General features: G+C 35.9%; 6 protein-coding genes across 6 annotated transcripts; 3 read left to right on the top strand and 3 right to left on the bottom strand.

Annotated features, from left to right (window-relative positions):
- Positions 1-1,634: 1,634 nt before the first annotated feature.
- Positions 1,635-2,488, top strand: LOC119595733 (cuticle protein 7-like). Its single transcript, XM_037944848.1, has 3 exons — positions 1,635-1,659; positions 1,867-1,953; positions 2,173-2,488. Exons 1-3 carry the CDS (start codon positions 1,648-1,650, stop codon positions 2,440-2,442), a joined length of 369 nt encoding a protein of 122 aa, XP_037800776.1. The 5' UTR covers positions 1,635-1,647; the 3' UTR covers positions 2,443-2,488.
- Positions 2,489-5,839: 3,351 nt separating this feature from the next.
- LOC119595680 (cuticle protein 7-like) lies at positions 5,840-6,526 on the bottom strand. Its single transcript, XM_037944796.1, has 3 exons — positions 6,479-6,526; positions 6,258-6,344; positions 5,840-6,154 (listed from the first exon to the last, which is right to left on the bottom strand). Exons 1-3 carry the CDS (start codon positions 6,488-6,490, stop codon positions 5,882-5,884), a joined length of 372 nt encoding a protein of 123 aa, XP_037800724.1. The 5' UTR covers positions 6,491-6,526; the 3' UTR covers positions 5,840-5,881.
- A 5,572-nt stretch (positions 6,527-12,098) lies between these two features.
- On the top strand, positions 12,099-12,933 carry LOC119586679 (pro-resilin-like). Its single transcript, XM_037935414.1, has 3 exons — positions 12,099-12,123; positions 12,330-12,416; positions 12,631-12,933. The coding sequence occupies exons 1-3, from the start codon at positions 12,112-12,114 to the stop codon at positions 12,931-12,933; spliced, it is 402 nt and encodes a 133-aa protein (XP_037791342.1). The 5' UTR covers positions 12,099-12,111.
- A 1,528-nt stretch (positions 12,934-14,461) lies between these two features.
- On the bottom strand, positions 14,462-15,125 carry LOC119595691 (cuticle protein 7-like). Its single transcript, XM_037944807.1, has 3 exons — positions 15,103-15,125; positions 14,882-14,968; positions 14,462-14,776 (listed from the first exon to the last, which is right to left on the bottom strand). Exons 1-3 carry the CDS (start codon positions 15,112-15,114, stop codon positions 14,504-14,506), a joined length of 372 nt encoding a protein of 123 aa, XP_037800735.1. The 5' UTR covers positions 15,115-15,125; the 3' UTR covers positions 14,462-14,503.
- Positions 15,126-20,252: 5,127 nt separating this feature from the next.
- Positions 20,253-21,037, top strand: LOC119595747 (pro-resilin-like). Its single transcript, XM_037944874.1, has 3 exons — positions 20,253-20,275; positions 20,476-20,562; positions 20,722-21,037. The coding sequence occupies exons 1-3, from the start codon at positions 20,264-20,266 to the stop codon at positions 20,989-20,991; spliced, it is 369 nt and encodes a 122-aa protein (XP_037800802.1). The 5' UTR covers positions 20,253-20,263; the 3' UTR covers positions 20,992-21,037.
- A 1,572-nt stretch (positions 21,038-22,609) lies between these two features.
- Positions 22,610-23,340, bottom strand: LOC119595760 (cuticle protein 7-like). Its single transcript, XM_037944900.1, has 3 exons — positions 23,291-23,340; positions 23,071-23,157; positions 22,610-22,924 (listed from the first exon to the last, which is right to left on the bottom strand). The coding sequence occupies exons 1-3, from the start codon at positions 23,300-23,302 to the stop codon at positions 22,652-22,654; spliced, it is 372 nt and encodes a 123-aa protein (XP_037800828.1). The 5' UTR covers positions 23,303-23,340; the 3' UTR covers positions 22,610-22,651.
- Between the last annotated feature and the right edge of the window lie 1,117 nt (positions 23,341-24,457).

Genomic DNA, 24,457 nt, shown 5'->3' with positions numbered 1-24,457 from the left:
ATGTAGCATAACATACCAGTCTGGAACAAGAAAATAACTCGGGTGGCAGGTAGAAAATTTTTTAAGTGATAAATGCAGTGTTGGAAATTTGCTGGGACACAGGGAAATCCTGATGCAGGTATCTTTCAAATTAGTGAAAATAAATTATATTATATCCATAATAACTGATTAGGGTGTGGCCAGATGAGCTCCCATATCGGGAATAAAAGACGCTCAGCGATAGACAACGGCGAACTACATTTCGGAGTAGCATCCAGTAGCCATGTCATTTTTGTGGCACATCTTGGTAAGTCCGCTTGAAGTGATCTAGTGCCTTATCTTGCTGAAACATGGTGGACGGGAACGTGCCATGGATAATGTGGATTAAGTAGGATTAGGGATTATTTCTAGATTTATGTGTGGATATATAATGGACCAATTATTGTATTTGATGAAGTTAATTTTGGAAGAATTATATAATGAAATAATTATAGATCTGTTTTTTAAGTTTTGAGAATGATATGATTGAATACATATAGATTTAATTTTTAAGAGTTAGGATATAGTAAGTTAGTTTAGAAAGTAAGGAATTAATTAATTACTTTTAAGAGATCTCAGCTTACGGAAGTGTGATTCACAGTGATGAAGATATCGATTTCCAGTGGAGCGTAGGAATAATTTTCCCTTTGCATAATATATGTATAAGTTAAGTATTTTCTATAATAGGTTTTTGCTTGATTTAGTTACTGCTTAATGATATTAAATTAGTATTATAATTGCTTGATTAAGTATAAGATATTTTCTCTGACCATTTCCTTGATATGTACTCATCTACTTTTTAATGGGGAAAATTTTGAGTTTTAACTAATATGAACTATAAAGATTATATCAGACGCTGAGGAGATAATATATAATAACTAAAGAAAGCGGGGCAACAACATATCTGTTACCTTAGTGAACATGGCGGCAGATGAAGAAGATGCTCCCATAAATCACCAAATCCGTTTTAAACTGTGATCAGCGTGTAGGCTTATAGTATACACGCCCCTTCCTTCTGTGTGTCTTTGCCCTTGAAATACGTTCATTAGATTTCTCTCTGTAATTAGCTATATTACTCTTGTTACAATTAAAATTCTGCTCAAAGGTACTGTGCAGGTTTATCATTCTACCCATTATACATTTTATCTATTTACTTTTTCATATAGCATGATGTGTAAGGAGCTATGAGACTGAAAGACGTTAACAGTCAGAATAAATATCTGTTGTCAGAATAAATATCAGAACTCTTGAAGTGATGATGCCACATTGATTCAGAATAATTTATTTCTATCTCAAACTTTATTTTATACAGTATACTGCTTAAGTGGAAGTGAATTATGCAATAAACTTCCATACATAAGACATCAGTAACAAAGTAAATTTCAGATTTAGCACAATCGTGGCCGTTAGTGATTGAACCATATTTTTGGAAGATAGGTAATCGAAGGATCAATAGTGCTTTATTTGGCCGTATGGTCAGTTATAGAAGGGAATATGATGGTTATAATCCAAGGTGAAGGTCGCGCAGAGGGAAAGAAGGGGCGTGTCTATTTTAAGCCTAGTCTTGGACCACAGTATAAAAAGGGACTTGGTGAATAATAGGAGCATCACACTTCATCTACTTTCATCATGTTCACCAAGGTAAGAAATGTCATCCTGCCAAAATCAGATTTATATAAAACTTTATATAAAATTTTACCAGCTTTTAATAGTGATGATAAAAAAAATATATATATGATAATAATAAAATAAAGATCGTAGCACATTCTATAATACCGTGACATATTTGTGTGCATGATAAAGAAAGATGAATGGAATTCGTAATTTCGTATTTTCATTTCTTCCTAGACTATCTTTGCCCTCGCCCTCGTGGCCGCTGCTGCCTCTGCTCCTTCTCAGCCAGCCTATGGATATGTTCCTGAGCCTGCCTATGAGGTAAGTACAGTTTTGGTAATCTAAATATCATATATGCTACTGAATGAAATTAATAAAGAACATATAAATAAGTATAGTATAGCATGCTCTTAATTATATATATATATATATATATATATATATATATATGATATATATAGATATATATATATATATATATATATATATATATAAGACAATCTAGTATCACAAGATTCTAATTCTATGGAATTTTTCCAGGCCCCTGCCAAGTACAACTTCAACTATGCTGTGAAGGACGACTACTCCGGTAACGACTTCGGTCATCAGGAAGCTCGTGACGGTTACGATACTCAGGGTTCTTACTACGTGCTCCTTCCCGACGGTCGTCTGCAGAAGGTCGCCTACACTGTCAACGGCGACTCTGGTTACGTGGCCGAGGTCAGCTACGAGGGTGAGGCCCAGTACCCTGAGTACAAGCCTGCCTACAATCCAGCACCTTCTTATAAGCCTACCCCCGTCTACGCCTAAATACATTTCATAATTATGGATATTTATTAAAATGACTGTCTACTAACACTTGTCTCTTTAACCTGTTCACTTGAATAACTAAAAACGTCGATAAGAATAAAATGAACAGTTTGTTCCAGAATCCGACATCTAAAGATTCCTCAAAAACATCACAAAAGAAATGTACCTCAAGATCATCTTGTTTCTTCTTTCTCTTCTTGCGGTATGCTAATTAGTAGGTATAAATCATAACAATGATTGAAATGTTTTATACCAAATATAAAAGTTGCGGTGCACTCTCGTAGCAGTGTCTAACCCTTATTTTGGACATTTATATCTTATATAGGACAATAACTGCAGAGCGTCATTTCACATTCCTTTCCATGGCACAATCCTTGTTTGACAAGCCCCCACCTAGATACCAAATGCGTGTGCAGTGAATCTGAACAATTTTAAAAACGTTTGAGGCATAAAGTACTGGTTTTGCATTTGTACTATACTTACCCTCAGAGACTAAATTTTTAATAGAAATTGTTCAAGGTAGTCTAACGTTAATCATAATCATGATGTATCCTTCGTGCACTGCATATTTTACTCTATAGTTTGCAAAACTTTAAAGAATGCATAAGAACCCTTTCGCCAGTTTTCAGAGCAACGTTTGTATAGTCGCTTGATGCAGTTCCTTTTGATTTCATATTTTTTTAGAAAAATGTCATCCTTCTCTTATTTTAGTACATAATGCTACTATCCTAAAACTCCTGAAACAGGATTTCCATTCGGTGTTAGTGGTCTATGCTATAAATTTTCATTACGGTTCTATAATAATAATTCATGTTTAGTATATAATTATACTAGGGCATATTACAAATTATATTTATATATATATGACGCAAACAGAGAAAGGGCAAGTATGAAACTGTTCTTAACTAATGTTGGCCACTTTCAGCCCCTGCCCGCCAAGGTACAGCACTGAACTCTTAATAATGAAATTTCTTTGCACAGGTTATATGTCTTGCCGACAGCCCAAAGGAAATGGTTAAAAATGTTATATTTTAAACGACCCACAATGGGCGTTTTTTGTTGTTGTTGTTGTTGTTTAAAAACGGTTATTTCAATCCATATAGTAAAAGATGTAATGTACCAAGACCTACTGAAGTGAGAGACCCATGAGATTAAGTACTGAATACTGACCTTTGTCAGCAAATACATACAGGTAGTACATTTGGCCTCAAACGTCCCTAAAATTGTTTTGGTTAGTTGTGCATTCATTTAAGATCATGATGGGGCCTTCACAAACAAGAATTGCCCTTGTGAGGCCTCCGGGCCTCCCTTCTCTGCCTTCCCTCACCCCTTTTTTTTCCTTTTCCCATTCCTTACCCCTTTCCTCTTAATTTCCCTCTTCTAGCTTCTGTGTCTCTTCCTTTCCCTCTCCTAGCTTCTGTGTCTCTTCCTTTCCCTCTCTTAGCTTCTGTGTCTCTTCCTTTCCCTCTCCTAGCTTCTGTGTCTCTTCCTTTCCCTCTCCTAGCTTCTGTGTCTCTTCCTTTCCCCTCTCCTAGCTCCTGTGTCTCTTACTTTCCCTCTCCTAGCTTCTGTGTCTCTTCCTTCCCTCTCCTAGCTTCTGTGCCTCTTCCTTTCCCTCTCCTAGCTTCTGTGTCTCTTCCTTTCCCTCTCCTAGCTTCTGTCTCTTCCTTTCCCTCTCATAGCTTCTGTGTCTCTTCCTTTCCCTCTCCTAGCTTCTATGTCTCTTCCTTTCCCTCTCCTAGCTTCTATGTCTCTTACTTTCCCTCTCCTAGCTTCTGTTTCTCTAACTTTGCCTCTCCTAGCTTCTGTTTCTCTAACTTTGCCTCTCCTACAACCCGTCTTTCAGAAGTTTTGTGGGTTTATTTTTCCTTGCTAGCCCGGCCTAGGATCTATTTTTTTCTTCTTTTTTATCTTACTTCAGGTGTTCTTTTTTCCCTATTCTCTTTCTTTGCCTTATACTCCAAGATTTCCTCTCAGACTACCTAGATCTAGACTCCATGCCTATCCAGTGATGTTTTCTTTTTTCCCATTCCTTCTTTTTCCACTCATTTTCCTCTGCCCTCAGCCTTGTCCCTGTTCCTTTTACCTCGGGCTATTCCTTGCTTAACCTACATCCTGCCCTAAATCCTGGCCACGGGAAAGTATAAAGATCCTGGAGGACATACGAGATACGGATCGGCTGTCACTCCCCATACTTTATGCCTTTTTTTTCATGTTCACTCTGGCCATTAGATTGAGACTTATTTTAAATATTATCAATTTTAACGTAATTCTTTCATTTCTGTTGCAATGTTAACATCTCCTTTTTTAATTATTATTTATCGGAGCTTTTAGAAGCTATTCTTATTCTTTTCTAGAGTGCCGCTTTTCTTTGATCTTAAATTTAATTTATTTGCTAAGCATGCTTTTACTTTTCTTGTTTCTATAATGCATTTTCTTTTAGCTGCTCATTTTATAGTTTATTTCGAGAGCCATTAGAAGCTCTGTTTGCTTGTTTGTTTGTTATTTCGAGTCGAAATTACAAATATTTTTGGTACATTACCTTTTTCTTTTGGCTATTGAGCATTGATTTTATACCCCACATTATGTTTAGTGATATTTTTAATTATTTTAATGAATTTAGAGGGCTGCCCATGAGTTTTATTTTGTGCAATGCTTCTGCCATAATTATTTTTTTGTTAGTTTTATCTTCGTGTTTTATATCATTTTCCAAACAAATTGTATTGTAAATATTTGTTTTTATTCGAAACTTTGTATTTCTTTGTTTCCCCTCGCGTATAAAACGTGTGTTTTGTGTGTCCTCCATGGATCGTACAGTGAGATGGCGTCGAACCGGAGAAAAGGTTGTATCTGACCTCATGACTTGCCTTTGTGAAAGCTGGGTGTGAGTAGATAACTCAAGTATATGAGTTTTTTTTAAGGCATCACCACTCTACCTCATAGACGCCCACACTTCCTTGAAGGCTTATAAGGGAACCCAGATACTTTTTGTTTTGTTTTTTTTTGTTTTTTTATGGGGTAAACAGGGCCAACCTGTCCAGGCCCTTATACTCTCAACCCGATTCACGGGCAATATCACTTAGATAATGCATTATCTAACACTTTCCTACTTAGGAAAGTGTGAAATGGCTATCTGCACGCAGTAGAGTATGTTACAGACTTAATTACCCGAAATCTCAGTTACTATAATGCTATATTCCTACTCAGTGCCATGTCCTAGGGGTATTTTTAAGAACATTTTGCCTGCAATATTGATGGTGTGAGTTCGAGGTAAGATGTACATTTCTTTTGTCGTGTAGTTGAAGAATCTTTAGATGTTGGCTTTGGAAATTAACCGAATACTCGTACACATCCCCACTTTTAACTAATTCAAGTTGACAGGTGAAAGAGATAAGTGTTAGTAGATTCTCATTTTAATAAATATTCATCATAAATATATTTAATAGGCGTAGGTAGGAGCTGGCTTGTATGCAGGGGCTGGGTTGTAAGCAGGCTTATACTCGGGGTATTGGGCCTCACCCTCGTAGCTGACCTCGGCCACATAACCGGAGTCCCCATTGACAGTGTAAGCCACTTTCTGCAGACGACCGTCGGGAAGGAGAACGTAGTAAGAACCCTGAGTATCGTAGCCATCACGAGCCTCCTGGTGACCGAAGTCGTTTCCGGAGTAGTCGTCTTTCACAGCATAATTGAAATCGTACTTAGCAGGGCCCTGGAAAAGTTTCATAGAATTAGAATCTTGTGATACTAGATTGTCTTATATATATAAATGTAATAAATGTGATTTTCAGATTTAAGATTTAAAGTGTACTTACTTCATAGGATGGCTGAGGGGTATATCCATAGGCTGGTTGAGAAGGAGCAGAAGCAGCAACGGCCACGAGGGCGAAGGCAATGACAGTCTAGAACGCAACAATTATACCATATTTCAAGTTCCTTTCATATTTTCTTGTCAGCCTATCATGGAAAATATTGCGAATATTACAAATGTATCTTTTTGGTTACAAATTATATTTACTGTCGTGATGTTTCTCACCTTGGTGAACATGGTGGAGGTGGAGGAAGTGTGATGCTCCGATCTTAAAGGTCCCTTTTATACTGTGGTCCACGTATAGGTTTACACTAGACACGCCTCTTCCTTTCGAACGACCTTCACCTTGGATTATAACCATCATCTTCCTCTCCTTCACAGACCATATTCCACCGTACAAATTACATTCATCTGTAACATTGCACAGATTTCTAAATATAATTAATATATATAATGGGAGGAAATGTTGAATGTAATCTCACTTAAGACATTATCATATTAATGTTGTAACAAAATAGAATATTCTACCAACAAAAATTTGGTTCAACTATATATGCCTACCAGAATTAAACATTTCATTGCAAATTGATATAAAGAATTTAGTAACACTGTTCATTTTTTCCTTTTTAGCCAGCCTTTGGCTATGCACTTCAGCAAACCAGTGAGGGAGAACAGACTAACAACGCTCGCGCGCCCATGTATGTACTGTACTTGTATATCCGTGGCCTTTTTGTATCTGATGTTTTCCTGTGTATATGCATGTGTGTACACATATATATACTTATATATGTGTATACTTATGTACATATATAGATTGATACTGATGTACATATATATATATACATAGACATACAGACGCGCACGCTTGCATAAATTTATGTATATACGTGTGTGTGTGTGCTTATGTGTATGCATATAGATAGGTAGATACTTACGTGTGTGTACATACCCACGATTTTATTATCAATTCAAAGAGAAAAAATGGAACCATATATGGCATTGTGTTCATATAAAAAAATTATAGACATTGTTTTCTAAAATAAAATAAGAGTAGTAAAGAGAAACGTAATGAAGAATATTGAATTGTAAATTTACATAAAATGGCAGACACAAACATGAAGAAATTATATAACTTACATAAAGATTGATGGGGAGCACAGTAATACGAATGTTATTTCAGTATCTATGAATACAATAACATCTAAATAGGCTGCAAAAACCTGCTTTCTCTCTCTCTCTCTCTCTCTCTCTCTCTCTCTCTCTCTCTCTCTCTCTCTCTCTCTCTCTCTCTCTCTCTCTCTTACCACATATGTACAATGTGCAGTATGATAAACCGCTACTGTAATGTTGCGCAAATTTTCAAAGTAAACATGAAATAGTCATTATGGAGTGGATGATGATCGTATTTCAGCGTAAAGGTGGCACGGAAAGAAGAGGCGTTTCTACGATTGTCCTACTCGTGGACCACAGTATACAAAGCATATGGTGAGAAGGAGTATAACATTTCATTTACCTACATGTTCACCACGGTAAGAAATACTGTAAACACCCATTATTACATTATTAGATTTATAATAGCATATTGCTAATTACCCAAAATAAACGGTAAGAAATACTATAAACACCCATTATTAGATTTATAATAGGATATTGCTAATTGCATAAAATAACCGCAGCAATGATAATTCTGTGCATAATAAAATGTGAAAGGAAATCCTAATATCATACATTTTTGGAGATTGTCGTTGCCCTCATTCCCGTGGCCGTTGATGCACCTGCTCCTAACTAGCCCATGGCACTTCAGCCTGGTTATTAGGTAAAATTATAATTTCTGGAATCTAAAAGTTAATTTTACTTACAAATTATCTGTCTGTTTCTATATGTATATTATGCAGGAAAACTACTCCGGCAACGACTTCGGTCATCAGGAGGCCCGTGATGGCTATAATACTCAGGGTTCCGACTATGTTCTCCTTTCCGACGGTCGTCTGCAGAAGGTCAATAGTGACTCCGGTTACGTAACCGAGATCAGCTACGAGGATGAAGCCCAGGGCTTTATGCTGTGAGTGGAGAACCACCTCATTCATTACATCGGGACTGCATGATCTACATCCAGGTTGGTTTTCAACACTCTTGAGGACAGCCGATCCTATGGTAGGAGAACGAGGAATCTTGTAGATGAGATACTGCTATTACTTATATGCTTATATATATATATATCATTTATATGATATATCTATATACATACGCATTTATATATATATATATATATATATATATATATATAATATATAATATATACATATATACACATGTGTGTATATATATACATTTAAGCATATACATATATATGCGTACACCCATATGCGTACGCATATATGCATATATGTATATATATGTATATATATATATATTATATATATATATATATATATATATATATATATATATATATATATTCATATGCATGTGTGTGTGTGTATGCGTGTGTATACAGCCATATATTTCTGTATGTATGCATGTGTGTGTTTCTGTGTGTGTGTGTGTGTGTGTGTGTGTGTGTGTGTGTGTGTGTGTGTGTGTGTGTGTGTGTGTGTGTGCATATATATATATATATATATATATATATATATATATATATATATATATATATATAAATATAAATATATATACATATATATATACGATCCATATTTTATTTTTTACACTCTACAGTTTAGCGGATAGATATTTACAGATGCTCCATTGTCATTATCTTATTCTGCTACATATCCATGTCTGTATTTATACACACACGCATACACATTTGACAATGTGCAAAAATAGACAGGATAAAGGGAACTTATCTATCATATAATATACTCACTCAACCACTCTATTTACTAGATATAATTATACTGAATATATACACTGTGCGTTTGTGTGTAGCTGGGCGTACATGCAGGAGCGCGCGCTCTCATCTTTCCTGTGGTCATTCCACGTGTACACTTCTCGCGAGTATGCTTGGTTGTCATAATACTATAGATCGAAGGATGTGAAAAATAGGATTCCTTTTAAGTGTCTTCACTGAAATGTGGTCAAGTAATCGATACCTGTCCGTTATGTCGGTAACGAAAATGTGTGGAAAGAAAACTGAGATTCCTAAATTGGTAGTGCAACAGAGTAATCACGAGAGTAATCAAGACGGTCTTGTATTGCCAGTTCATTACATTCTATCTTTAACATGGATATGATTATTTTATATTATACATGTTATATAATGATATGTAGACTGGGAAATGAGATGTGTTAGTAGACTTCCTGTTTAATAAATATTCATCATAATGTATAGAATTTCATTTAGGCGTAGATAGGTGCTGGTTTGTAGGCAGGCTTGAACTCGGGGTACTGGGCCTCACCCTCGTAGCTGACCTCGGCCAAGTAACCAGAGTCGCCGTTGACAGTGAAGGCGACCTTCTGCAGACGACCGTCGGGAAGGGTAACGTAGAAAAATCCCTGAGTATCGTAACCATCGCGAGCTTCCTGGTGACCGAAGTCGTTACCGGAGTAGTCGTCCTTCACGGAATAGTTGAAGTCGTACTTAGCAGGGACGTGGAAGAAGATGCATAAAAATAGAATTATGCAATACATTTTTTTCTTTTAAGATATGTATTATTCACACACAAAAAATCCAAATTTATACTTACCTCATAATTTGGCTGAGGACCATATCCATAGGCTGGTTGAGAAGCAGCAGAGGCAGCAATGGCCACGAGGGCGAGAGCAACGACAGTCTAGAGAGAAAATATATTATGAATTATTTATATCTTTCTTCATTATGCTAAAAAAAAAATCGGTTTAATCTAAATTTGCTACGATCAATATCGCTTGTATGATTTGCTTATGATTTACATATGATTTGCTTATGTCGTAGAGACACGAAGGCATTATCATGTGAACAACATGAGGGCAAAGCGGATGCTACATGAACGGGCGAAACAAACAAGCCGGGACGAGACATCAAAAATAGAATATCATTGCGACGACTCAAGCGAACTCCACACAAAAAATATGGTCAACAGGACAAGACGCAGATACAAAAAATAAGGGCGCACCATGACGCCAAAGTGTTGAAAACATTTCGTGACAAAGTGACGCCACGTGACAGACCAACAGAAGCAAAAACGAAGGCACAAGTGCGAAAACAACAAGTAGTTCTAAGTGAGCGCAATAGGTAGCATAACATACCAGTCTGGAACAAGAAAATAACTCGGGTGGCAGGTAGGAAAATTTTAAAGTGATAAATGCAGTGTTAAAAATTTGCTGGGACACAGGAAAATCCTGATGCAGGTATCTTTCAAATTAGTGAAAATAAATTATATTATATCCATAATAACTGATAAGGGTGTGGCCAGATGAGCTCCCATATCGGGAATAAAAGACGCTCAGCGATAGACAACGGCGTACTACATTTCGGAGTAGCATCCAGTAGCCATGTCATTTTTGTGGTACGTCTTGGTAAGCCCGCTTGAAATGATCTAGTGCCTTATCTTGCCGGAACGTAGTGGACAGGAACATGCTATGGATAATGTGGATTAAGTAGGATTAGGGATTATTTCTAGATTTATGTGTGGCTATATAATGGACCAATTATTGTATTTGATGAAGTTAATTTTGGAAGAATTATATAATGAAATAATTATAGCTCTGTTTTTTAAGTTTTGAGAATGATATGATTGAATACATATAGATTTAATTTCTAAGAGTTAGGATATAGTAAGTTAGTTTAGAAAATAAGGAATTAATTAATTACTTTTAAGAGATCTCAGCTTTACGGAAGTGTGATTCAACAGTGATGAAGACTATCGATTTCCAGTGGAGCGTAGGAATAATTTTCCCTTTGCATAATATATGTATAAGTTAAGTATTTTCTATAATAGGTTTTTGTTTGATTTAGTTACTGCTTAATGATATTAAATTAGTATTATAATTGCTTGATTAAGTATAAGATATTTTCTCTGACCATTTCCTTGATATGTACTCATCTACTTTTTAATGGGGAAAATTTTGAGTTTTAACTAATATGAACTATAAAGATTATATCAGACGCTGAGGAGATAATATATAATAACTAAAGAAAGCGGGGCAGCAACATATCTGTTACCTTAGTGAACATGGCGGCAGATGAAGATGCTCCCATAAATCACCAAATCCGTTTTAAACTGTGATCAGCGTGTAGGCTTATAGTATACACGCCCCCTCCTTCTGTGTGTCTTTGCCCTTGAAATACATTCATGAGATTTCTCTCTGTAATTAGCTATATTACTCTTGTTACAATTAAAATTCTGCTCAAAGGTACTGTGCAGGTTTATCATTCTACCCATTATACATTTTATCTATTTACTTTTTCATATAGTATGATGTGTAAGGAGCTATGAGACTGAAAGACGTTAACAGTCAGAATAAATATCTGTTGTCAGAATAAATATCAGAACTCTTGAAGTGATGATGCCACATTGATTCAGAATAATTTATTTCTATCTCAAACTTTATTTTATACAGTATACTGCTTAAGTGGAAGTGAATTATGCAATAAACTTCCATACATAAGACATCAGTAACAAAGTAAATTTCAGATTTAGCACAATCGTGGCCGTTAGTGATTGAACCATATTTTTGGAAGATAGGTAATCGAAGGATCAATAGTGCTTTATTTGGCCGTATGGTCAGTTATAGAAGGGAATATGATGGTTATAATCCAAGGTGAAGGTCGCGCAGAGGGAAAGAAGGGGCGTGTCTATTTTAAGCCTAGTCTTGGACCACAGTATAAAAAGGGACTTGGTGAATAATAGGAGCATCACACTTCATCTACTTTCATCATGTTCACCAAGGTAAGAAATGTCATCCTGCCAAAATCAGATTTATATAAAACTTTATATAAAATTTTACCAGCTTTTAATAGTGATGATAAAAAAATATATATATGATAATAATAAAATAAAGATCGTAGCACATTCTATAATACCGTGACATATTTGTGTGCATGATAAAGAAAGATGAATGGAATTCGTAATTTCGTATTTTCATTTCTTCCTAGACTATCTTTGCCCTCGCCCTCGTGGCCGCTGCTGCCTCTGCTCCTTCTCAGCCAGCCTATGGATATGTTCCTGAGCCTGCCTATGAGGTAAGTACAGTTTTGGTAATCTAAATATCATATATGCTACTGAATGAAATTAATAAAGAACATATAAATAAGTATAGTATAGCATGCTCTTAATTATATATATATATATATATATATATATATATATATATATATATATATATATATATATATATATATATAATTATAAGACAATCTAGTATCACAAGATTCTAATTCTATGGAACTTTTCCAGGCCCCTGCCAAGTACGACTTCAACTATGCTGTGAAGGACGACTACTCCGGTAACGACTTCGGTCATCAGGAAGCTCGTGACGGTTACGATACTCAGGGTTCTTACTACGTGCTCCTTCCCGACGATCGTCTGCAGAAGGTCGCCTACACTGTCAACGGCGACTCTGGTTACGTGGCCGAGGTCAGCTACGAGGGTGAGGCCCAGTACCCTGAGTACAAGCCTGCCTACAATCCAGCACCTTCTTATAAGCCTACCCCGTCTACGCCTAAAACATTTCATAATTATGGATATTTATTAAAATGACCGTCTACTAACACTTGTCTCTTTAACCTGTTCACTTGAATAACTAAAAACTGTCGATAAGAATAAAATGAACAGTTTGTTCCAAAATCCGACATCTAAAGATTCCTCAAAAACATCATAAAAGAAATGCACCTCAAGATCATCTTGTTTCTTCTTTCTCTTCTTGCGGTATGCTAATTAGTAGGTATAAATCATAACAATGATTGAAATGTTTTATACCAAATATAAAAGTTGCGGTGCACTCTCGTAGCAGTGTCCAACCCTTATTTTGGATATTTATATCTTATATAGGACAATAACTGCAAAGCGTCATTTCACATTCCTTTCCATGGCACAATCCTTGTTTGACAAGCCCCCACCTAGATACCAAATGCATGTGCAGTGAATCTGAACAATTTTAAAAACGTTTGAGGGATAAAGTACTGGTTTTGCATTTGTACTATACTTACCCTCAGAGACTAAATTTTTAATAGAAATTGTTCAAGGTAGTCTAACGTTAATCCTAATCATGATGTATCCTTCGTGCACTGCATATTTTACTCTATAGTTTGCAAAACTTTAAAGAATGCATAAGAACCCTTTCGCCAGTTTTCAGAGCAACGTTTGTATACGTCGCTTGATGCAGTTCCTTTTGATTTCATATTTTTTTAGAAAATTGTCATCCTTCTCTTATTTTAGTATATAATGCTACTATCCTAAAAACTCCTGAAACAGGATTTCCATTCGGTGTTAGTGGTCTATGCTATAAATTTTCATTACGGTTCTGTAATAATAATTCATGTTTAGTATATAATTATATTAGGGCATATTACAAATTATATTTATATATATATATGACGCAAACAGAGAAAGGGCAAGTATGAAACTGTTCTTAACTAATGTTGCCCGCCAAGGTACAGCACTGAACTGTTAATAATGAAATTTCTTTGCACAGGTTATATGTCTTGCCGACAGCCCAAAAGAAATGGTTAAAAATTGTATATTTTAAACGACCCACAATTGGCGTTTTGTTGTTGTTGTTGTTGTTTAAAAACGGTTATTTCAATCCATACAGTAAAAGATGTAATGTACCAAGACCTACTGAAGTGAGAGACCCATGAGATTAAGTACTGAATACTGACCTTTGTCAGCAAATACATACAGGTAGTACATTTGGCTTCAAACGTCCCTAAAATTGTTTTCGTTAGTTGCGCATTCATTTTAGATCATGATGGAGCCTTCGCAAACATGAATTGCCCTACTTAGGAAAGTGTGAAATGGCTATCTGAACGCAGTAGAGTATGTTACAGACTTAATTACCCGAAATCTCAGTTACTATAATGCTATATTCCTACTCAGTGCCATGTCCTAGGGGTATTTTTTAAAACATTTTGCCTACAATATTGATGGTGTGAGTTCGAGGTAAAATGTACATTTCTTTTGTCGCGTAGTTGAAGAGTCTTTAGATGTTGGCTTTGGAAATTAACCGAATACTTGTACACATCCCCACTTTTAACTAATTCAAGTTGACAGGTGAAAGAGATAAGTGTTAGTAGACTCTCATTTTAATAAATATTCATCATAAATATATTTAATAGGCGTAGGTAGGAGCTGGCTTGTATTCAGGGGCTGGGTTGTAAGCAGGCTTGTACTCGGGGTATTGGGCCTCACCCTCGTAGCTGACCTCGGCCACATAACCGGAGTCGCCATTGACAGTGTAAGCCACTTTCTGCAGACGACCGTCGGGAAGGAGAACGTAGTAAGAACCCTGAGTATCGTAGCCATCACGAGCCTCCTGGTGACCGAAGTCGTTTCCGGAGTAGTCGTCTTTCACAGCATAATTGAAATCGTACTTAGCAGGGCCCTGGAAAAAAGTTTCATAGAATTAGAATCTTGTGATACTAAATTGTCTTATATACATAAATGTAATAAATGTGATTTTCAGATTTAAGATTTCAAGTGTACTTACTTCATAGGATGGCTGAGGGGTATATCCATAGGCTGGTTGAGAAGGAGCAGAAGCAGCAACGGCCACGAGGGCGAAGGCAATGACAGTCTAGAACGCAACAAGTATACCATATTTCAAGTTCTTTTCATATTTTCTTGTCAGCCTATCATGGGAAATATTGCGAATATTACAAATGTATCTTTTTTGTTACAAATTATATTTACTGTCCTGATGTTTCTCACCTTGATGAACATGGTGGAGGTAGATGAAGTGTGATGCTCCGATCTTATCAGGTCCCTTTTATTATGTGGTCCACGTATAGGTTTACACTAGACACGCCTCTTCCTTTCGAACGACCTTCACCTTGGATTATAACCATCATCTTCCTCTCCTTCACAGACCATATTCCACCGTACAAATTACATTCATCTGTAACATTGCACAGATTTCTAAATATAATTAATGTATATAATGAGAGGAAATGTTGAATGTAATCTCACTTAAGACATTATCATATTAATGTTATAACAAAATAGAATATTCTACCAACAAAAAATTGGTTCAACTATATATGCCTACCAGAATTAAACATTTCATTGCAAATTGATACAAAGAATTTAGTAACACTGTTCATTTTTTCCTTTTTAGCCAGCCTTTGGCTATGCATTTCAGCAAACCAGTGAGGGAGAACAGACTAACAACGCTCGCGCGCCCATGTATGTAATGTACTTGTATATCCGTGGCCTTTTTGTATCTGATGTTTTCCTGTGTATATGCATGTGTGTACACATATATGTACTTATATATGTGTATACGTATGTACATATATAGATTGATACTGATGTACATATATATATATATATATATATATATATATATATATATATATATATATATACATAGATACACAGACGCGCACGCTTGCATAAATGTCTGTATATACGTGTGTGTGTGTGTGTGTGTGTGTGCTTATGTGTATGCATATAGATAGGTAGATACTTACGTGTGTGTACATACCCACGATTTTATTATCAATTCAAGGAGAAAAAATGGAACCATATATGGCATTGTGTTCATATAAAAATGCAAATTTATAGACATTGTTTTCTAAAATAAAATAATAGTAAAGAGAAACGTAATGAAGAACATTGAATTGTAAATTTACATAAAATGGCAGACACAAACATGAAGAAATTATATAACTTACATAAAGATTGATGGGGAGCACAGTAATACGAATGTTATTTCAGTATCTATGAATACAATAACATCTAAATGGGCTGCAAAAACCTGCTCTCTCTCTCTCTCTCTCTCTCTCTCTCTCTCTCTCTCTCTCTCTCTCTCTCTCTCTCTCTCTCTCTCTCTTACCACATTTGTACAATGTGCAGTATGATAAACCGCTACTTTAATGTTGCGCAGATTTTCAATGTAAACATAAAATAAAGTCATTATGGAGTGGATGATGATTGTATTTCAGCGTAAAGGTGGCACGGAAAGAAGGGGCGTTTCTACTATTGTCCTACTCGTGGACCACAGTATACAAAGCACATGGTGAGAAGGAGTATAACACTTTCAACTACCTACATGTTCACTACGGTAAGAAATACTGTAAACACCCATTATTATATTATTAGATTTATAATAGCATATTGCTAATTACCCAAAATAAACGGTAAGAAATACTATAAACACCCATTATTAGATTTATAATAGGATATTGCTAATTACATAAAATAACCGTAGCAATGATAATTCTGTGCATAATAAAATGTGAAAGGAAATCCTAATATCATACATTTTTGGAGATTGTCGTTGCCCTCGTTCCCGTGGCCGTTGATTCACCTGCACCTTCAACTAGCCTATGGCACTTCAGCCTGGTTATTAGGTAAAATTATAATTTCTGGAATCTAAAAGTTAATTTTACTAACAAAGTATCTATCTGTTTCTATATGTATATTATGCAGGAAAACTACTCCGGCAACGACTTCGGTCATCAGGAGGCCCGTGATGGCTACAATACTCAAGGTTCTTACTATGTTCTCATTTCCGACGGTCGTCTGCAGAAGGTCAATAGTGACTCCGGTTACGTAACCGAGATCAGCTACGAGGATGAAGCCCAGGGTTTTATGCTGTGAGTGGAGAACCACCTCATTCATTACAACGGGACTGCATGATCTACATCCAGGTTGGTTATCAAGACTCTTGAGGACAGCCGATCCTATGGTAGGAGAATGAGGAATCTTGTAGAAGAGACTGCTATTACTTATATGCCTATATATATCATTTATATGATATATCTATTTGCATACGCATTTATATATATATATATATATATATATATATATATATATATATATATATATATATATATATATATATATACATGTGTGTGTGTGTGTGTGTGTGTGTGTGTGTGTGTGTGTGTGTGTGTGTGTGTGTGTGTGTGTTCATATGCATATGTGTGTGTGTGTTTGCGTGTGTATACAGACATATATTTCTGTATGTATGCATGTGTGTGTTTCTGTGTGTGTGTGTGTGCGCATATATATATATATATATATATATATATATATATATATATATATATATATATATATATATATACACGAGCCATATTTTATTTTTTACACTCTACAGTTTAGCGGATAGATATATATACAGATGCTCTATTGTCATTATCTTATTCTGCTACATATCCATGTCTGTATTTATGCACACACACATACACATTTGACAGTGTGCAAAAATAGACAGGATAAAAGGAACTTATCTATCATATAATATACTCACTCAACCACTCTATTTACTAGATATAATTATACTGAATATATACACTGCGTTTGAGTGTAGCTGGGCGTACATGAGAGAGCGCGCGCTCTCATCTTTCTGGTGGTCATTCCACGTGTACACTTCTCGCGAGTATGCTTGGTTGTCTTAATAGTATAAATCGAAGGATGTGAAAAGTAGGATTCCTTTTAAGTTTCTTCACTGAAATGTGGTCAAGTAATCGATACTTGTCCGTTATGTCGGTAACGAAAATGTGTGGAAAGAAAACTGAGATTGCTAAATTGGTAGTGCAACAGAGTAATCACGAGAGTACTCAAGACGGTCTTGTATTGGCAGTTCATTACATTCTATCTTTAACATGGATATGATTATTTTATATTATACAAGTTATATAATGATATGTAGACTGGGAAATGAGATGTGTTAGTAGACTTCCTGTTTAATAAATATTCATCATAATGTATAAAATTTCATTTAGGCATATGCAAGGGCAGGCTTGTAGGCAGGTGCTGGTTTGTAGGCAGGCTTGTACTCGGGGTACTGGGCCTCACCCTCGTAGCTGACCTCGGCCAAGTAACCAGAGTCGCCGTTGACAGTGTAGGCGACCTTCTGCAGACGACCGTCGGGAAGGGTAACGTAGTTCTTACTGAGTATCGTAACCATCGCGAGCTTCCTGGTGACCGAAGTCGTTGCCGGAGTAGTCGTCCTTCACGGAATAGTTGAAGTCGTACTTCGCAGGGACCTGGAAGAAGATGCATAAAAATAGAACTATGCAATACATTACATAGGCATTATCATGTGAACAACATGAGGGCAAAGCGGATGCTACATGAACAGGCGAAACAAACAAGCCGGGACGAGACATCAAAAATAGAATATCATTGCGACGACTCAAGCGAACTCCACACAAAAAATATGGTCAACAGGACAAGACGCAGATACAAAAAATAGGGGCGCACCATGACGTCAAAGTGTTGAAAACATTTCGTGATAAAGTGACGCCACGTGACAGACCAACAGAAGCAAAAACGAAGGCACAAGTGCGAAAACAACAAGTAGTTCTAAGTGAGCGCAATATGTAGCATAACATACCAGTCTGGAACAAGAAAATAACTCGGGTGGCAGGTAGAAAAAATTTTAAGTGATAAATGCAGTATTGAAAATTTGCTGGAACACAGGAAAGTCCTGATGCTGGTATCTTTCAAATTAGTGAAAATAAATTATATTATATCCATAATAACTGATAGGGGTGTGGCCAGATGAGCTCCTATATCGGGAATAAAAGACGCTTAGCGATAGACAACGGCGAACTACATTTCGGAGTAGCATCCAGTAGCCATGTCATTTTTGTGGCACATCTTCGTAAGCCCGCTTGAAGTGATCTAGTGCCTTATCTTGCAGGAACATGGTGGACGGGAACGTGCTATGGATAATGTGGATTAAGTAGGATTAGGGATTATTTCTAGATTTATGTGTGGCTATATAATGGACCAATTATTGTATTTGATTAAGTTAATTTTAGAAGTAAGAATTATATAATGAAATAATTATAGATTTGATTTTCAAGTTTTGAGAATGATATGATTGAATACATATAGATTTTTTTAGTAAGTTAGTTCAGAAAGTAAGGAATTAATTAATTACTTTTAAGAGATCTCATCTCTACGGAAGTGTGATTCAACAGTGATGAAGACTATCGATTTCCAGTGGAGCGTAGGAATAATTTTCCGTTTGCATAATATATGTATAATAGGTTAAGTATTTTCTATAATAGGTTTTTGCTTGATTTAGTTACTGCATAATGAGATTAAAGTAGTATTATAATTGCTTGATTAAGTATAAGATATCAGACGCTGAGGAGATAATATATAATAACTGATGAAAGAGAGGCAACAACATATCTGTTACCTTAGTGAACATTGTGGCAGATGAAGAAGATGCTCCCATAAATCACCAAATCCGTTTTAAACTGTGATCAGCGTGTAGGCTTATAGTATACACGCCCCTTCCTTCTGTGTGTCTTTGCCCTATGAAATACATTCATTAGATTTCTCTCTGTAATTAGCTATATTACTCTTGTTACAATTAAAATTCTGCTCAAAGGTACTGTGCAGGTTTATCATACTACTCATTATGCTTTTTATCTATTTACTTTTTCATATAGTATGAATTTTTAAGGAGCTATGAGACTGAAAGACGTTAACAGTAAATTGTTGTCAGAATAATATCAGAACAGTTGAAGTGATGATGCCACATTGATTCAGAATAATTTATTTTTATCTTAAACTTTATTATACAGTATACTGCTTAAGTGGAAGTGAATTATGCAATAAACTTCCTTACATAATACATCAGTAACAAAGTAAATTTCAGATTTAGAACAATCGTGGCCGTTAGTGATTGAACCATATTTTTGGAGGATAGGTAATCGAAGGATCAATAGTGCTTTATGTGGCCGTATAGTCTGTTATAGAGGGGGAAATGATGGTTATAATCCAAGGTGAAGGTCGCGCAGAAGGAAAGAAGGGGCGTGTCTACTGTAAGCCTAGTCTTGGACCACAGTATAAAAAGGGACTTGGAGAATAATAAGAACATCACACTTCATCTACTTTAATCATGTTCACTAAGGTAAGAAATGTCATCCTGCCAAAATCAGATTTATATAAAACTTTAAATAAAATTTTACCAGCTATTAATAGTGATGATAAAAATATATGTATGATAATAATAAAATAGAGATCGTAGCACATTCTATAATACCGTGACATATTTGTGTGCATGATAAAGATGAATGGAATTCGTAATTTCGTATTTTCATTTCTTCCTAGACTATCTTTGCCCTCGCCCTCGTGGCCGCTGCTGCCTCTGCTCCTTCTCAGCCAGCCTATGGATATGTTCCTGAGCCTGCCTATGAGGTAAGTACAGTTTTGGTAATCTAAATATCATATATGCTACTGAATAAACTTAATAAAGAACATATAAATAAGTATAGTGTAGCATGCTCCTAATTTTATGGATATTTTCCATAAAGAAATTTAGTATTACGTGATTCTAATTCTATGGAACTTTTCCAGGCCCCTGCCAACTACGACTTCAACTATGCTGTGAAGGACGACTACTCCGGTAACGACTTCGGTCATCAGGAAGCTCGTGACGGTTACGATACTCAGGGTTCTTACTACGTTCTCCTTCCCGACAGTCGTCTGCAGAAGGTCGCCTACACTGTCAACGGCGACTCTGGTTACGTGGCCGAGGTCAGCTACGAGGGTGAGGCCCAGTACCCTGAGTACAAGCCTGCCTACAATCCAGCACCTTCTTATAAGCCTACCCCCGTCTACGCCTAAATACATTTCATAATTATGGATATTTATTAAAATGATTGTCTACTAACACTTGTCTCTTTAACCTGTTCACTTGAATAACTAAAAACTGTCGATAAGAATAAAATGAACAGTTTGTTCCAAAATCCGACATCTAAATATTCATTCCTCAAATACATCACAAAAAAATGCACCTCAAGATCATCTTGTTTCTTCTTTCTCTTCTTCTTGCGGTATGCTAATTAGTAGGTATAAATCATAACAATGATGGAAATGTTTTATACCAAATATAAAAGTTGCGGTGCACTCTCACAGCAGTGCCTAACCCTTATTTTGGACATTTATATCTTATATAGGACAATAACTGCAGAGGGTCATTTCACATTCCTTTCCATGGCACAATCCTTGTTTGAGAAGCCATAATGTACTGGTTTTGCATTTGTACTATACATACTCTCAGAGGCTAAGTGTTTTAATAGAAATTGTTCAAGGTAGTCTAACTTTAATCATAATCATGATGTATACCTCGTGCACTGCATCTCTTACTCTATAGTTTGCAAAACTTTAAAGAATGCATAAGAACCCTTTCGCCAGTTTTCAGAGCAACGTTTGTATACGCTTGATGCAGTTCCTTTTGATTTAATATTTTTTGAAGAAAATGTCAACCTTTTCTTATTTTAGTACATAATGCTACTATCCTAAATTCTCCTGAAACAGAATTTCCATACGGTGTTAGTGGACTATGCTATATAATTTCATTATGCTTTGTTTCGCTTCTGTCATAATAATTCATGTTTAGTATATAATTACACTTGGGCATATTACAAATATATATATATATATATATATATATATATATATATATATATATATATATATATATAACCCAAATAGAGTAAGGGCAAGTATGAAACTGTTCTTAACTAATGTTGGCCACTTTCAGCCCCTGCCCGCCAAGATACAGCACTGAACTGTTAATAATGAAATTTCCTTGCACAGGTTATATGTCTTGCCGATAGCCCAGAAGAAATGGTTAAAAATTGTATATTTTAAGCGACCCACAACTGGCGTTTTTTGTTGTTTAAAAACAGTTATTTTAATCCATACAGCAAAAGATGCAATGTACCAAGACCTACTGAAGTAAGTGAGAGGCCCATGATCTTTATGATTAAATTAGGTTATTCGAACAACTCTCGATTAGAAAATAATTAATGAGATTAAGTACTGACTACTGACCTTTGTCAGCAAAGACATACAGGTAGTATATTTGGCTTCAAACGTCCCTTAAATTGTTTTGGTTAGTTGCGCACTCATTTAATATCATGATGGGGGCTTCACAAACATGAATTGCCCTACTTAGGAAAGTGTGAAATGGCTATCTGCACGTGGTAGTGTATGCTATAGACTTAATTACCCGAAATTTCAGTTATTTTAATGCTATATTCCTACTCAGCGCCATGTCCTAGGGATATTTTTTAAAACATTTTGCCTGCAATATTGATGGTGTGAGTTCGAGGTAAGATGTGCATTTCTTTTGTCGTGGAATTGAAGAATCTTGAGATGTTGGCTTTGGAAACTAACTGAATACTGTACACACACCCATTTTTAACTAATTCAAGTTGACAGGTGAAAGAGATAAGTGTTAGTAGACTCTCATTTTAATAAATATTTATCATAAATATATTCAATAGGCGTAGGTAGGAGCTGGCTTGTATGCAGGGGCTGGGTTGTAAGCAGGCTTGTATTCGGGGTATTGGGCCTCACCCTCGTAGCTGACCTCGGCCACATAACCGGAGTCGCCGTTGACAGTGTAAGCCACCTTCTGCAGACGACCGTCGGGAAGGAGAACGTAGTAAGAACCCTGAGTATCGTAGCCATCACGGGCCTCCTGATGACCGAAGTCGTTTCCGGAGTAGTCGTCCTTCACAGCATAATTGAAATCGTACTTAGCAGGACCCTGGAAAACGTTCCATAGAATTAGAATCTTATGATACTAGATTGTCTTATATATATATATATATATATATATATATATATATATATATATATATATATAAATGTAATAAATGTGATTTTTAGATTTAAGATTTAAAGTGTACTTACTTCATAAGATGGCTGAGGGGTATATCCATAGGCTGGTTGAGAAGGAGCAGAAGCAGCAACGGCCACGAGGGCGAAGGCAATGACAGTCTAGAACGCAATAATTATACCATATTTCAAGTTCTTTTCATATTTTCTTGTCAGCCTATCATGGAAAATATTGCGAATATTACAAATGTATCTTTTTGTTACAAATTATATTTACTGTCGTGATGTTTCTCACCTTGGTGAACATGGTGGAGGTAGATGAAGTGTGATGCTCCGATCTTATCAGGTCCCATTTATACTGTGGTCCACGTATAGGCTTACACTAGACACGCCTCTTCCTTTCGAACGACCTTCACCTTGGATTATAACCATCATCTTCCTCTCCTTCACAGACCATATTCTACCGTACAAATAACATTCATCTGTAACATTGCACAGATTTCTATATATAATTGATATATATAATAGGGGGAAATGTTGAATGTAGTCTCACTTTAGACATCATATTAATGTTATAACAAAATAGAATATTCTACCAACAAAAATTTGGTTCAACTATATATGCCTACCAGAATTAAACATTTCATTGCAAACTGATATCAAGAATTTAGTAACACTGTTCATTTGTTCCTTTTTAGCCAGCCTTTGGCTATGCACTTCAGCAAACCAGTGAGGGAGAACAGACTAACACTCGCGCGAGCATGTATGTATTGTGCTTGTATATCCGTGGCCTTTTTGTATCTGATGTTTTCTTGTGTATATGCATGTGTGTGTGTACACATATATATACTTATATATGTGTATACGTATGTACATATATAGATTGATATTGATATATATACATAGACACACACAGACGCGCACGCATGCATAAATTTATGTATATACGTGTGTGTGTGTGTGTGTGTGTGTGTGTGTGTGTGCTTATGTGTATGCATATAGATAGGTAGATATTTACGTGTGTGTACATACCCACGATTTTATTGTCAATTTAAAGGTGTTGATTTTAATTTTGACAGCCATTACCCTTAAAACTTTTCAGCTTAAAAGCTTCTCAAACATTCATGTGTAATGTATTAAGAGAAAAAGTGGAACCATATATGGCATTGTGTTCTTATAAAAATGCGAATTTATAGGCATTTTTTTTTAATAAGAGTAGTAAAGAGAAACGTCAGCTACGAGGGTGAGGCCCAGTACTCTGCGTACAAGCCTGCCTACAATCCAGCACCTTCTTATAAGCCTACCCCCGTCTACGCCTAAATACATTTCATAATTATGGATATTTATTAAAATGACCGTCTACTAACACTTGTCCATTTAACCTGTTCACTTGAATAACTAAAAACTGTCGATAAGAATAAAATGAACAGTCTGTTCCAAAATCCGACATCTAAAGATTCCT

Source organism: Penaeus monodon, chromosome 3 (genome assembly GCF_015228065.2).
Source record: "Penaeus monodon isolate SGIC_2016 chromosome 3, NSTDA_Pmon_1, whole genome shotgun sequence".
Lineage (NCBI taxonomy): Eukaryota > Metazoa > Arthropoda > Malacostraca > Decapoda > Penaeidae > Penaeus > Penaeus monodon.
This window is presented reverse-complemented; position numbering and strand designations above follow the sequence as displayed.

Bases quoted from the DNA above. Each gene is read 5' to 3' on its own strand.
- LOC119595733 (XM_037944848.1), top strand. The intron at 1,954-2,172 runs GTAAGTACAGTT...GAATTTTTCCAG, and splicing joins TTCCTGAGCCTGCCTATGAG to GCCCCTGCCAAGTACAACTT.
- LOC119586679 (XM_037935414.1), top strand. The intron at 12,417-12,630 runs GTAAGTACAGTT...GAACTTTTCCAG, and splicing joins TTCCTGAGCCTGCCTATGAG to GCCCCTGCCAAGTACGACTT.
- LOC119595680 (XM_037944796.1), bottom strand. The intron at 6,155-6,257 runs GTAAGTACACTT...AAACTTTTCCAG, and splicing joins CCCCTCAGCCATCCTATGAA to GGCCCTGCTAAGTACGATTT.
- LOC119595691 (XM_037944807.1), bottom strand. The intron at 14,777-14,881 runs GTAAGTACACTT...ACTTTTTTCCAG, and splicing joins CCCCTCAGCCATCCTATGAA to GGCCCTGCTAAGTACGATTT.
- LOC119595760 (XM_037944900.1), bottom strand. The intron at 22,925-23,070 runs GTAAGTACACTT...AACGTTTTCCAG, and splicing joins CCCCTCAGCCATCTTATGAA to GGTCCTGCTAAGTACGATTT.
- LOC119595747 (XM_037944874.1), top strand. The intron at 20,563-20,721 runs GTAAGTACAGTT...GAACTTTTCCAG, and splicing joins TTCCTGAGCCTGCCTATGAG to GCCCCTGCCAACTACGACTT.